This window comes from Sceloporus occidentalis, unplaced genomic scaffold (assembly GCF_023333645.1).
Source record: "Sceloporus occidentalis isolate IW3139 unplaced genomic scaffold, rSceOcc1.0.p SCAF_1, whole genome shotgun sequence".
NCBI classification, from domain to species: Eukaryota; Metazoa; Chordata; class Lepidosauria; order Squamata; family Phrynosomatidae; genus Sceloporus; species Sceloporus occidentalis.
Genome location: NW_028316981.1, coordinates 151,201,172 through 151,213,765, shown reverse-complemented (window position 1 = coordinate 151,213,765; position 12,594 = coordinate 151,201,172). Strand labels below are relative to the sequence as shown.

At 42.3% G+C, this 12,594-nt stretch overlaps 1 protein-coding gene across 8 annotated transcripts in view; it reads right to left on the bottom strand.

The window, feature by feature from the left end:
* The window catches only part of MMP19 (matrix metallopeptidase 19), a 42,349-nt gene that overhangs the window by 7,573 nt on the left and 22,182 nt on the right, over positions 1–12,594 (bottom strand). For 4 of the 8 annotated variants that reach the window (XM_089477350.1, XM_089477369.1, XM_089477377.1 and 1 more), the window contains 5 exons: positions 7,807–7,844; positions 6,269–6,357; positions 5,940–6,070; positions 2,342–2,557; positions 582–827 (listed from right to left, as the gene is read on the bottom strand). In XM_089477350.1, coding sequence (XP_089333476.1) covers positions 582–827; positions 2,342–2,557; positions 5,940–6,070; positions 6,269–6,357; positions 7,807–7,844 — 720 coding nt within the window. Of the gene's footprint in view, positions 1–581; positions 828–2,341; positions 2,558–5,939; positions 6,071–6,268; positions 6,358–7,806; positions 8,522–12,594 lie in introns of those variants that run through there. The other 4 variants (XM_089477395.1, XM_089477403.1, XM_089477342.1 and 1 more) reach the window with 3 other exon arrangements.

The following is a 12,594-nucleotide window of genomic DNA, read 5'->3' as shown; positions in this document are numbered from 1 at the left end:
TATTTTCCTGCCTTTGCCTCAGTTGCACTCGGAAAGAAAATATTTTTTATCCGGATACAGCCTATTAATTGTAACCTATGTCAGGGATAAATACCTGGCATCTGGGGGGGGGGGGGATTTGGGACCCAGTTCTCATCTGACTCTGTATTAGTCCACCACAATGCCAAGAACTCCCTCCTCCTTTTTATGCATCTCAGATGCTTCACCAAACTTTGGAAACTTGGCAAACCTCCTCTGAATAAATCTTACCATGGAAACCCCATGATAGTATTGCCCTAAGCTGGCATCAACTTGAAAGCACATAGCAATAACACCAAATGCCAGCTGGGAAATTGTGGGGGCTGCAGTTCTGCTAAGAACCTTTTCCAAGCTCTATATTTCACCCAGATGAAAAGCAAAGCAAAGCAAATGCACAGTGCAGTGAAGGAACAGCTGAGATCTGTTGGGAAAGAAAGTGAAGGGGGAAAACCAATGCAACAGCACCAGAAACAGTTGTCTGAATCACCTTTCTTCACTCATCATGTTCAACGTGATAATCACATGGGAGGGAGTACTATTCCCCACCCATAACTGGTACATACCATACAGTGCCTGGATGCCCTTGATGTCATCATGATGCAGGCGGAAGCGTAGCTGGTAACCACTGTAGGAGGGAGCCATAAGTGCTGCTGGGTGTCGGGAATGACCCAGTCCCAGTGCATGGCCAATCTCATGGGCAGCAATGATGCGCAGGTTGACACCACGTGGCGTCCCCTCCGTCCAGTGCTCAGCTGAATCAAAATGAACTGTGCCTAATTCAGGGATGTCAGCATGAGCCAGCACATGTCCTGTGAGATATAAAGGGATGCAGATCAGTGGTTTGCAAGGCAGGTTTGCAAAGGGGAAACATTCTCCTAAATACAAGTCTGGCTTTCTACAACCCCTTTGACACCTTTGCACAGTACAGAACTTTTTAAGTACACCCTCTTCTTTCAGTATGGCACTGTCTAAGTACTTGCCTTTCAACACTTCAGTTTGATCCTGCCCAGTTCTCTACAGTATCATACACACAGAGACATATATGTTTTTATTTTTTGGATGATCACTCCTAGAACCCTGCAGTGACCATTGCTGGTGGGTTGGAGAATTCTGGCAGTTATACACCCAAAAGTAACATTTCCAAACTCTGACACATGCATATACTTACACATGCATGCACACACAGTCTCTCTCTCTCTCTCTCACACACACACACACGCACACGAGAGAGAGAGAGAGAGAGAGAGAGAGAGAGAGAGAATATTTTATCAATTTGATTGGCTATAAGGTCATTAACTTAGTTCCATTTAAACTAGATAATAACTGGTATAATTTGATTCTAGTGTAACTGGGAAAAAATTAACAGATATTGTTTTAAACCTTCATATAATTTTTTAAAATGTAGAAAAGCCATCTGCTTCTGTCACATTGCTCATGTAAACAGAGGAATTTACACACAAACATACATACCTTCTTCATACAAGTATGAAGCACTGTGATACTGGGTGCAAAGGAGATGGAACAGGGAATCTTACTACAGGCCACAGTAGTGGCAACCTGCAACCCCTCCGCCTGAGCTTACACAGCAGGTTTGCAGTTTGAGAGTGCTTCTGGACCCAGCATTACTTTTTGCACCCAGCATTACTCTTGGAAAGCCAGGTGCTTGCTGTGAACAGCAATGCCTTCACCCAAGGAAAGTAGAGATTATTGGAATGCCCTCACAGAGACCCTCTTTCTGGTCAGGATCATTAAGAGCAGCTGGGGGCATTTCAAGCAAAATACTTTGACTCTGCTTCTGTGCTAGAATGCTCATCTTCATATGAGTCAGAATGTTGCAGATCATCTATGATTCCAAGATTTTATGCAGATGCACAGTTGAACAGACCTCTGCCTACAAAGCAACACTACAACTTAGTCTAAACCTCGTACTCTCAATGGGCATGTGTTTATGGACTATGCTGAGTCTCAGCCAGAGTGCACCTTTTCATTTGGTAATGCCTTTGCAACAGGAAAGGACAACTAGGTCATTTGGAATGGAAAAACTACCCTGACTAGTGTGAGGCCTGCAACTCAGCTTCCATCCAGCTCCTTAACATGAAGTGTCTCCTATCCAGATTTACACCTTCTGTCATCCTGAGACACCCCCAGGTCACTTGGACATCTGTCCATTTGGTGCAGCAGCATCACATGCAGATCCAGCCCTCCCTGCAGCTCAGGGCCTTCAACCCCCTGTTCCCTTTGGTTCCCTTGACCAAGGCTACCTTCTTAGGCAAGCCTTCTAAGCCCCAAGTCAGTCCCACCACAGCCATGCTTGGGTCCATACCAGGCCCATCGAAGGGCCGTGAGCAGCCCCAAGGAGAAGAACCGTGGAAGGAGATGCGGATGTCAGCTCGGCCAGTCCGCACCTCCTGGAAATTGAGCTGCGTCACATCACTCCAGTACTTGAAAGCCGTTTGGATGGCAGCGCGTGTGGCTGTAGACCCCATATCTTCACTGTGGCTATAGATCCGATAAGTCAAGTGCCTTTTGCGCCAGCGACCTGCAGGGGGAAGCATAGAACAAGAGGAGTCAAGCACTGGGGAACACAGAGAAACACTGAAGGATCTGGGGGTGGAAAGCCACTCAACTCAACCTGCCTTACAGAAAGAAATTGCATCATATTTATATTATAGAACGGCAATGTATGGATCTTGATGTGGCCAAAATGACACCATCCATACCCAAGAGGACGTTACCAGCAGGATATCATGACCTGAAGTTTTGACAAAATACAAAACTTGGGGGGGGGGGGGGGCTACATTTCAGGAAGATGGGAAACCCAAAAGCACATGAGACCAAAACCAGAGAGAAGGTGAAATGGAGTAGAATGGAAAATGTCCAGCTGGCTAGAATCCTAAACAGGACCATTCTACTCTTTTGTTGCAAGGGGTCCCACTTGACTGGACTATTCTTTGACTAAAGCTGCAATCCTTATTCTATTTAAGAATCCTACTAATATCAGTGGGAATTACTTTTGTGTCAACCTGGAGTAAGGTTAGTCCACTTGTCATTCCCCAGCCATCACAGCATGGCTTCTTGGTCCTAATTCATAACTTGCAGCTGGTTCACATGGAAATTTTGCTCACAGTGACTCCATTGCTGAAAATTTTCACTCATGGCAGCACCATGTGTGGTAAATGCACCATCTCCTTTCTACTTGCATGTTCCCATTTCCTAGAAAATTAGGCAGTTCCTTCTAAGCTAATCATGATACGTTGCCTTGTCCAGCACTACCAAGTTTTCCTTAAAATGTATACCTGTGTTCTACCCTAAGAGTTTGCACTGCCAGGTCACATGGGTGACTCACTATAGACCACTAGTGAGCCCTAACAAGCCTGCACCATCCTTCCATGAAATGTAGGTACAGTGGTGCCAGGCAGAATTTCTGGCTGAGGTCTTCATAGTCCTAAAATAAGGAGGATTGGTCTTACAGAAAAGGCAATGCAAACTTCAAACTGTGGTAATCCAGTCCTTCTGCTGTGTGGGGCTCTGGGCATCTGTGTGCCATCTAAAACATGTTCCTGCAACATGCTAAATTTCCCAGTAGCCAAACTGATATGGAAAGAATTCCCTGGTTGTAGAAATGTTTGAAAACCTCCAATCTAGGTATTTGGCACTTTCAGAATTCTGCCATTTCACAGGCCAAAGGCCATCACTGTCAGTGCAGAGGGAGAAGAAGCATAAACATCCAGAGTTTTGCTGGAGATGGATAGGGGTACTTCTTTGACTAGCTGGTAATAATCCAGGCCTTTTCGAAACCTGCTAGGTTTGACAGAGTGAAAACGGGAGAAGGCTCCTATACCATTAATGGTTGTGTAGAAGAGGGAGGTTTTGCAAGCATTTCTTGTCATGCAACCTGGGTAACAAGCAATACTTGCTGAAATTCCTTCCTCTACACAACCATTAAAAGTAAAAGATCTTTCTCTACTTTTCACTCTGGCAATCCTAAACCTGAGTGACATAGCACATTTGACTCCAGTTCTAACTTGATACTGGTTTGCACATAGATTTTATCATAATGTAAGGGATTCTAGTTTGGTACAATTTGGGACAATGGATGGAATGTCACACACTTAAGCCTAAGGGAGCTAAATTTCACTCCACAGTCCTTTGTTTTATTTTGGAAATTATTGGCTACCTATCTTCCTGAAAGGAACTCAAGATCAGAATAGCTTCTGAAAATATAAAATAATCTCATTAGCAATAATATAATTGAAATATATCAGGTGAATTTTTTTAAACAAGCTCAACTAATTAAAAGGATAGTGGGGAAGAAATTTCCCCATGTTGCCAAAGAGAGCAAGGGAAGGCATTCCAAAACTGTGGCAACATCATGAATGGCATAGGGGCAGGACTTCAAAGTATTTGCACTGGAGTTTGGATAAGATATAAAGCAGCAAATATCTCTTCCACCCTTTGTTACTTTCTTCACACCCCTATAAAACTGAGAAACTTCTGTGCATTCCAGTGGCCTTGAGCAGGAGTGGGAAGTTAACACTGATAGGACCTATCTGAAAAACAACACAGTTGTATATGCATTCACACAGACAATTGATGCTTACTTCCAGGTAAGTGACCAAAGGACTCAAGACTTAACTGATGCTTATCACCCCTCTCTGTATTGTGCTGGCCAGAGCAAACAAAGTAGAAAGAATCTTGAACACTATGTTGTGGTGCTCATCATATACAGGGCCCTACAGAGGGTAATGCTCGGGGACAGTCGCTCTTCAAAAACAGAGCTTAATTGTGGTGTCCCTCAAGGTGCTATCCTGTCCCCGATGCTATTTAACATCTATATGAAGCCGCTGGGAGAAATCATCTGTGGATATGGGGCTGGGTGTTATCAATATGCTGATGACACCCAAATATATTTCTCCATGTCCTGGTCATCAGCGACAATGACAGATGGTATCTCTCCCCTCAGCCAGTGTCTTCAGGCAGTAATGGATTGTATGAGGGAAAACAAGCTCAAGTTGAATCCAGACAAAACGGAAGTACTTATGGTAGGGGCCCCAAACCAGGGATTGAGCTGCAACCTCCAGTCCTAGAGGGGCTCACGCTCCCCTCAAAGGACTGTGTTTGCAGTCTGGGGGTGCTTCTTGACCCATCGCTTCAGATGAGGAATCAGGAGAATGCAACTGTCAAGAGCATTGTTTAACCTTGTTTTAAGGGGGGGTAATATGTATATAGAGATGTATTTTAACCTGTTGTACGCCACTTTGATTGTCTGGCAAAAAGCGGGATAGAAATAAATTTTATTATTATTATTATTATTATTATTATTATTATTATTATAATGAGGATGAGCAGGACAGAACTTAATAAGTACACTGTCTGTTAAAAACACCACTGAAATTACGAGTAGGTTGCCTGTAACAAAATTGTTACAGCACAAAGTGTTTCTGTTTGGTATTCTAGTCATTCTCCCCTACATCCACTGATCCTAGATTTTTATTTTCCTATAATAGTCAATCACCCATAGTACAGTACTCATTAGGCTGCTCTGGTGTGTGTAATATATATATATATATATATATATATATATATATATATCCCTCTGTGTTTTTTCTTTCATTTCTGCAAAACACGGTTCTATTTTTTCCAAAACTACTGATACCTTTTGCTACCGAAGGACCAACACTTGATGAATAGAGATTGCTGTTGATAGTGTATATGGTAAGAAAAGCTCAAACCTTGTATTACTATGGTATTTGAGCCAAACATAATGGTTCATAATTCAAGCTGCATAATTCCCAGATATAATCTGTACATCTAAAAACAACTAAACTCCATTTTCTACAGCTGAGAGAGATTCCTTAATACCAAAACTCAGGCATTTCTCCGTATGCCAAGAGATCATTCGCCCATCTTTACACACTCACCCAGGAGTAGATACTTGAGGGTTTTTTCATTGAATGGGTCTTCCACACCACAACGGGGCTGACGCATCTGGGACAGGGTTGCCACATCCACCCGCCCTGTGTCAGGCAGTCCTGATGCAAGTTGGAAGGACCTGGAAAAGTAGGGATAAGGAGGTCAAGAGGATGGAGGGTGGACAGGAGAGGCCAGTGCTTTGCGCAGGTAGTTGCTTCCCAGATTACATGTAACAGAAAATTATCAGTGGGGCAAAATGAAGTCTTTGTAATGGTATTTTTAAAATATACTCTGTGTGTGTGTGTATAAAAGCCATGTTTATTTTTCTTCACTTTACCTCAAAGCTTCCTCAATCTCGTCTTCCGTGAAGTTATCTGAGAACTGTTCCAGTGGCTTCTGCAAGTATCCAAACTGTAGCAAATAATCCTGAAGAGTGAAATATATGAAAGCCTAAACATTTATCTTATCTACATTCCTTGAGACTGTTCACTGGCACGTGACCGCAGAGATGAAAGTGTCCTTGTAGTGGGCTCCATCCCTGTGTGGCAATAAGCAAATGGTGGGTTTTGACCTGGCTTCTCCCCTAATGCCTTCTCTCTTTTAAAATATTGTTCTTTCTTTTTTAGCTATATAGGGAAGACCTACTAGGAAGGTGATTAAACTGGTCTACAGTCAAGCAGAGCACTTTATACTCATTGTCTCTGTTCCCTTCATGGCAAAATGTGAAAATAAGCAGACCTTACTCCCAGTTCCCAAGTCTACCCTTCTTTCCTGTAAGGCCTCATTCCACTCCAGCACATATGCATAATAGCAAACTGTTCTCAGCTTCCAGGATCTCCTCCTTGTCCAGTGTGAAATTCTCACCATTATCACGCTAACTCAGCAAAAGGGGGGAAAGGAGGCCTCAGCAACTAAAATGGTTGTGCGTGCCAGCCCATGCTGGGAGAGGCCACACAGAGAATCTGTCAGCCTTCCCTCTAGCATTTCCCACACACATCCCATTCTTTAGCATGTCTTTGGTTGAGACCTCCCTGATGTCCAGACTGGTTTGCCAATCTAGCAAAGAAGATGAAGGCTTCAGCCTGCAACCATCCCAGGGGGCCATAGAGCTTAAAGATGTGTATTTTAAAAATTTGGGCTACAGCTCCCAGAATCCCCTGGGGAGGTTCTGCCCTAAGGATTGAGGGTTTTTCAAAAAAGTAATTTTTCAAAGCTCTCTCCATTGTTACAGGAAAATATGAGAGAACCAAATTGAGGTCCATTGAAAGTGGGTTAAATAGAAACAAAATCAAGATTCAGTAACAGTGAAGAAAGGTGGTTGAATATAAGAAACCAGAGAAGAACTATGAAGATAAACAAAATTTGGCAGTGGGATATCTGAGAGAGATGGTTTCCCCATCACGGAAACACAATTTCAGAATTGTCACAGTGTGCCCTTCCCAAGTAGGTTGTCTACTTTCCATCTCTGTGCAAAATGATCTTACCTATCTGCTTACCCTCCCACATTCAGCTTGGTTCCTGGAACTATGGCAGTGCCCTGGCCACCTGAGTTTTCACTTGGCATGAAAATTTCAAGACCCTCATCTCTAGTGGGGATGTGGGAGGTGGGATTGTCCTTACAAGCCTAGTCAAGACTAAATGAAAAGCTCTAGTTCAAAAGCACTTCAGAAAAGGTAGTCATGAACCACAAATTAAATCTCAGGGGAAATAACAAAACTGGGACTATAGGTCAGGGCATGGAACATCCTGTCCCACTTATCTGCAGTCTCTCATCTGAGCCCATCACTGAAACAAACACATCAACTCCACCTTGTCAGCCTCATGCTGTTGGGGCTGCGGGGGGGGGGGGGGGGAGGGAATCTAGGCTATACGTACCAGGGCTTCTTTCTGCTCCAGTAGGGTGAGAGCAGCACCTTTGGCAGAGAGGACAAAAGCACAGACGTGGATGAGCACCATTAGCCATAGCATCCTCATCTCCAGATTCTTTGCTGAGTTCAAAGGCAAAAATGAGCAGGACTAGCAGCTCGTTGCAGGAGAACCCTGTACTACTCTACTGAATCTCACAGAAAAACGGTTTTCTGGAATTCGGCCCAAGCAATTCTGGATTTCTTTCTCCACTTCCTCTCTCTCAATCTGTCCGTGGCTCAAGCTCTGCGCTGCCCTCTCTGTGTTCCCTCAGCCCATCCATCCCTTCCCTCCCACTTTCCCAAGTTATACATCTCCCAACAGCCAGAGTGAGTCATTTCCAACTCAAACATTTTGCAACCACAAACCCTGGGCCCCCCTCCCCCTAAATATTAACTCTTTGCAGAATAAACACTCTATTGCAACAGCCATCTCTAACATGGTTTGTACAATGGTCATGTTAAGAGAAATGCCCCTGTGTTGAGCACGCTGCTAAAAATAATGGAGCGGGCCCAAATTTTTTTTAAAAAGCTGATCACATTAATTACATTAAGATGCTGAAAAACACTGTAGCTGCAAGGTTCTAGCACTCCCTTTGCAGCACAAGTCAGCTTGTATTCAGGGTTGTATTAATATTAAGACCAAATCTGCGGCTGCTGCCACACGACAGAAATAAAGCAGTTTGACACCATTTTAACTTCAATGGTTCAGTGCTATGGAACTCTGAGACTTGTAGTTTGGTGGGGTGCCAGAGCTTTGACAGAAAAGGCTAAATATCTCACAAAACTACAAATCTCAAAATTCCACAGCACTGAGCTGTGTTAGTTAAAGAGGTGTCAAACTGCTTTATTTCTGCATTCTGGATATACCCATAATGAAAACCTACCTTGATCTAGCCCAAGAGCTGGAGCGTGTCCAGAGAAGGGCGACCAAAATGGTGAAGGATCTTGAAACCATGCCCTATGAGGAATGGCTAAGGGAGCTAGGTATGTTTAGCCTGGAGAAGAGAAGATTAAGAGGTGATATGATAACCCTGTTTAAGTGTTTGAAGGGGTGTCATACTGAGGATGGAGCAAGCTCGTTTTCTGCTGTTCCAGAGAACAGGACCCAGAACAATGGATGCAAGCTACAGGAAAAGAGATTCCACCTAAATGTTAGGAGGAACTTCCTGACAGTAAGAGCTCTTCTACAGTGGCACACATGTCAAATTACCAACTTAGACAGCTTCAAGAAAGTTATCAAGATGCATCTCCTCCGGCAGGCCTTCCCGGAATAGTACTCAGCCAAAATTATCTCTCCCACATATACTATGATTTCACCCACCATATTTGTTTTAATGATTTTAATGTTTATGTAATTTTAATCCTTAACTGTTTAATTCTTTTTAAGGGGGGGGATATTGTGTATATATTGTTGTACTATTTTAATGATGTATGCCGCTTTGACAGTCTTAACAAAAAGTGAGATATAAATAAAAGTTTTATTTATTATTTATTTACATATAATTCCCATGCCTCCTAGCAATTCACAAGTATCTGACCAACTTATTCAGTTCCCCTGCCATACTTTATTTTTCATTTATAGTTCAAACAGACTGCCTGATCTGAGATTAGCATTTACTAAACTGGAGCCTTACTCTGGCTTGGACAAGGTACAGGCAACAAGTAATGGAGCATGTGCAGAGTGTATTTTAAACACTTTTCAAGCAACATTATAGATTTGGAAGATGCCAATAATGCCTATATAGGCATTTTATTATTGGTCTGCCTTCCCATAAACCATCAGTCTACACAAATAAGAGCTACAAAATTCATATTTAGGTAGTATCTTTATTAGGACAAATCAAGGGACACAACTCTCCCCCAGTCTTTTTGAAATTTGCACATTTTGTGGTCTTTGAGCTGACTTTACAAACATTGCCATAATAAAGATCTTTGGAATTTTTCCAATGGACCATACAAAAATGTTTTCTTTTAGAAGAAGAACTTGGGTTCCAAAAGTAGATATCTGACACATTCCAAAAATGTGCTTATAAAGCAAATGGCTTGCAATGCTGGGGAGCAGAGCCACATGGTGACAGAGAAAATAGCAAGGTGTAACCATAACCAAGCTGGGTTAGGGGGCAGGAATTCCAGGGTCAGAGAACAGCATTTCCAAACAATCCTGGGCCTCAGTCAAGCACTTTAAAATCTTTTTAAAAAGCAATCTCTATGTGAGAGATAATTTGTCCTGCTGAGACTCATCCCACATCTTTCCTCATTCAGTCAAAAGAAGCCATGAATAATAAGCAATTTGCACCTCTTTCCCTCCAATGACAAAGGTATATAACTATAAGGCATTGTGATTGTACTTTAACAAGGGAGAGCTGCACTTCTTTCTTACTGTAACTGTAATGTTTAATTATTTAATAGTTATGTAGTACTTGGATGGGAGACCACCAGGGTGTTGTAAGCTACATTTCAGAGGAAGGAACTGGCAAATCCACCTCTGAGAATTCTTTGCCTAAGAAAATCCTATGAAATTCATGGGGTGACCATAGGTTGCAGTCAACTTGAAGTAACACACATTATTATTATTTCTTTCCCGCCTCTCCTCATGGCTTGAGGCGGGTTACAACATAGTTAAAACACAATCATTACATAAAACAACTTGCAAACACACACAGTTATAGGTGTGTGAATTCCCTATATAGTGTAGGACGAATTTCACATGGTTAAGTAAGGGTGGCTTGTAGTATACCTTGTGCTGTTGCCTTTTGCTATGTTGCTGATGATCAAATGAAGCTGAGTGGATGGGAGGAAGTTGTGCTTTGTGCCACAAGCCGTCGGCTGATAGCATACAGGTATGTATGTGTATGAAGGTTTATAAATAACTAGAAACATTTTGTTGTCTTTCTGGAGTAGAAAGCCAATAGCTACATTTAAAAATGATGCTGTGATAGTAATTAGTAATTACCAGGGGTAGACCTATACCTGTAACAAATTACTTTGTAAAAGTAATGTTCATAGTTCTGCAAGCTTTTTTGGTTGGACAGCTCATAGCTAGGCAGTTTAAGAAGATTGTGCTTTTGAGTATTTGAAGGAGCATCCTAACTGAATGTAAAACAGTCAAAACCTCCATGCATCTGAGGAAGTAGACCACTCTATGAAAGCTTATGCTACAACTTCTTTTGCACAGTTAGTCTCAAAGGTGGTACAAAATCCCTTGCCATACTGCTATGCCAAACTAAGCCACCTAGGGCTCTGAATTAAAACCTAAGTATAAGTAGTGCAATGTTACAAAAATAAATTGATTTTATTCATCAAACTGTTTAAAATAAGGCTAGACATTAAATACTGGCAACTGACAAAATGTGATTTATTTTGATGATCAATGCTAGCTAGGAATTGGTTTTTACTAATGTGAAAGTGTGAGACTCTAGCCCATTACACAGAACTGGTTTGGTCTAGCCTTGAAAAGTTTAATAGACTATACCAGCATAGCTCAGTGCCCCATTTCCATGTGTAGTGCCCAACCCATGTTGCAACAGGACAAGTTTCTATTTTAATCAAACGGCAAGAGATTTTCCAAACAGACTTCTCTCTCTTTTTTTTTCCTTTTTATCTTTCCTTTCCATTCCTTGACATGTTTTCAATGGGGATGGGGGGAGGAAGTGCAGTCCTTGAGGGGAAAAAGCTGCTACAGAGGCCCTCATCCCTTATTCCCTTTCTTCATTCCAAGTATCTCCTGTGCTCCAGTCTGTTAGCTTTATCTCATGAATATTTTGGCTTGTGCCTTGATATGAGTTCCCTCTACACTGAATGGAGAGGCCTGTGAATCAACCAGCAGCACAGCAATTGACACAAACTGGCGTCAGAAGTACGCAATTTATCAAATATCATGACTTACCCTGAGTCAGATTCTCTTCTTGTGTAAAAATTATGATTCAACTAGTGCTGCAACTAATGCCGAAGATGTTTACATTGTGAAGGTTGCCATTTTGTGGGTCATTAAAAATTTTCAGGTTAAAAAAACCCCAAAACATGCCACCCAGTCTTTCTTAAAATATTTCCACTTATTTGCATTGCTTCTACAGCATGTGGCTAGAAGGTGGAGAGGGCAAAATACAGGGAACCTGTCCTCATTGCCACAATAATGGGCCACCAGTCCATTACATCGGGATGTTCACCCCAAGGCACATCACCTTTGAAAGTGATGCAGTGGATGTGATGCATTTTCAGATAAGTCAACAAATGCCATCCAGATAAGAATGTCCTTTATCTATAGTGCATGACTTTTAATGGGATGGTTATCGAGTGCACCATTTCTACTGCAAGTTTGGCACATTGAACAATATGGCTCAAGGGTACCTACAGAGTACCAACCTGCCTGGGCATTCAGTCAGCTGATCTCGCTTCAGCATTACTCCTCTGCTTGAATTATCCATGAAGATGACAGCTCAAACATAACCTCCAACATTTTGCAGATGAAAACTGGGACACTTGTGGCCAGCCTACATCACAGTGTGACCAAGATAGCAAAAGTTATTAATGGAGAAGTACAGATAAGCTAGAGGAGATGCTGCAGCAGTTTGCTTTGCCCTCAGCATATTGAAAAGGGCCATATGCATCCTCTTCTCTCCTCATTCCTGTTCTTAATTGGATGTAAACTACTGGAGTCTCCTTCCTTAGAGGTCTTTAAACAGAGCCTGGATGACCATTTTTCAGGGATGCTTTGTGATTTCCTGCATGGCAGGGGGTTGGACTGGATGGTCCTTGT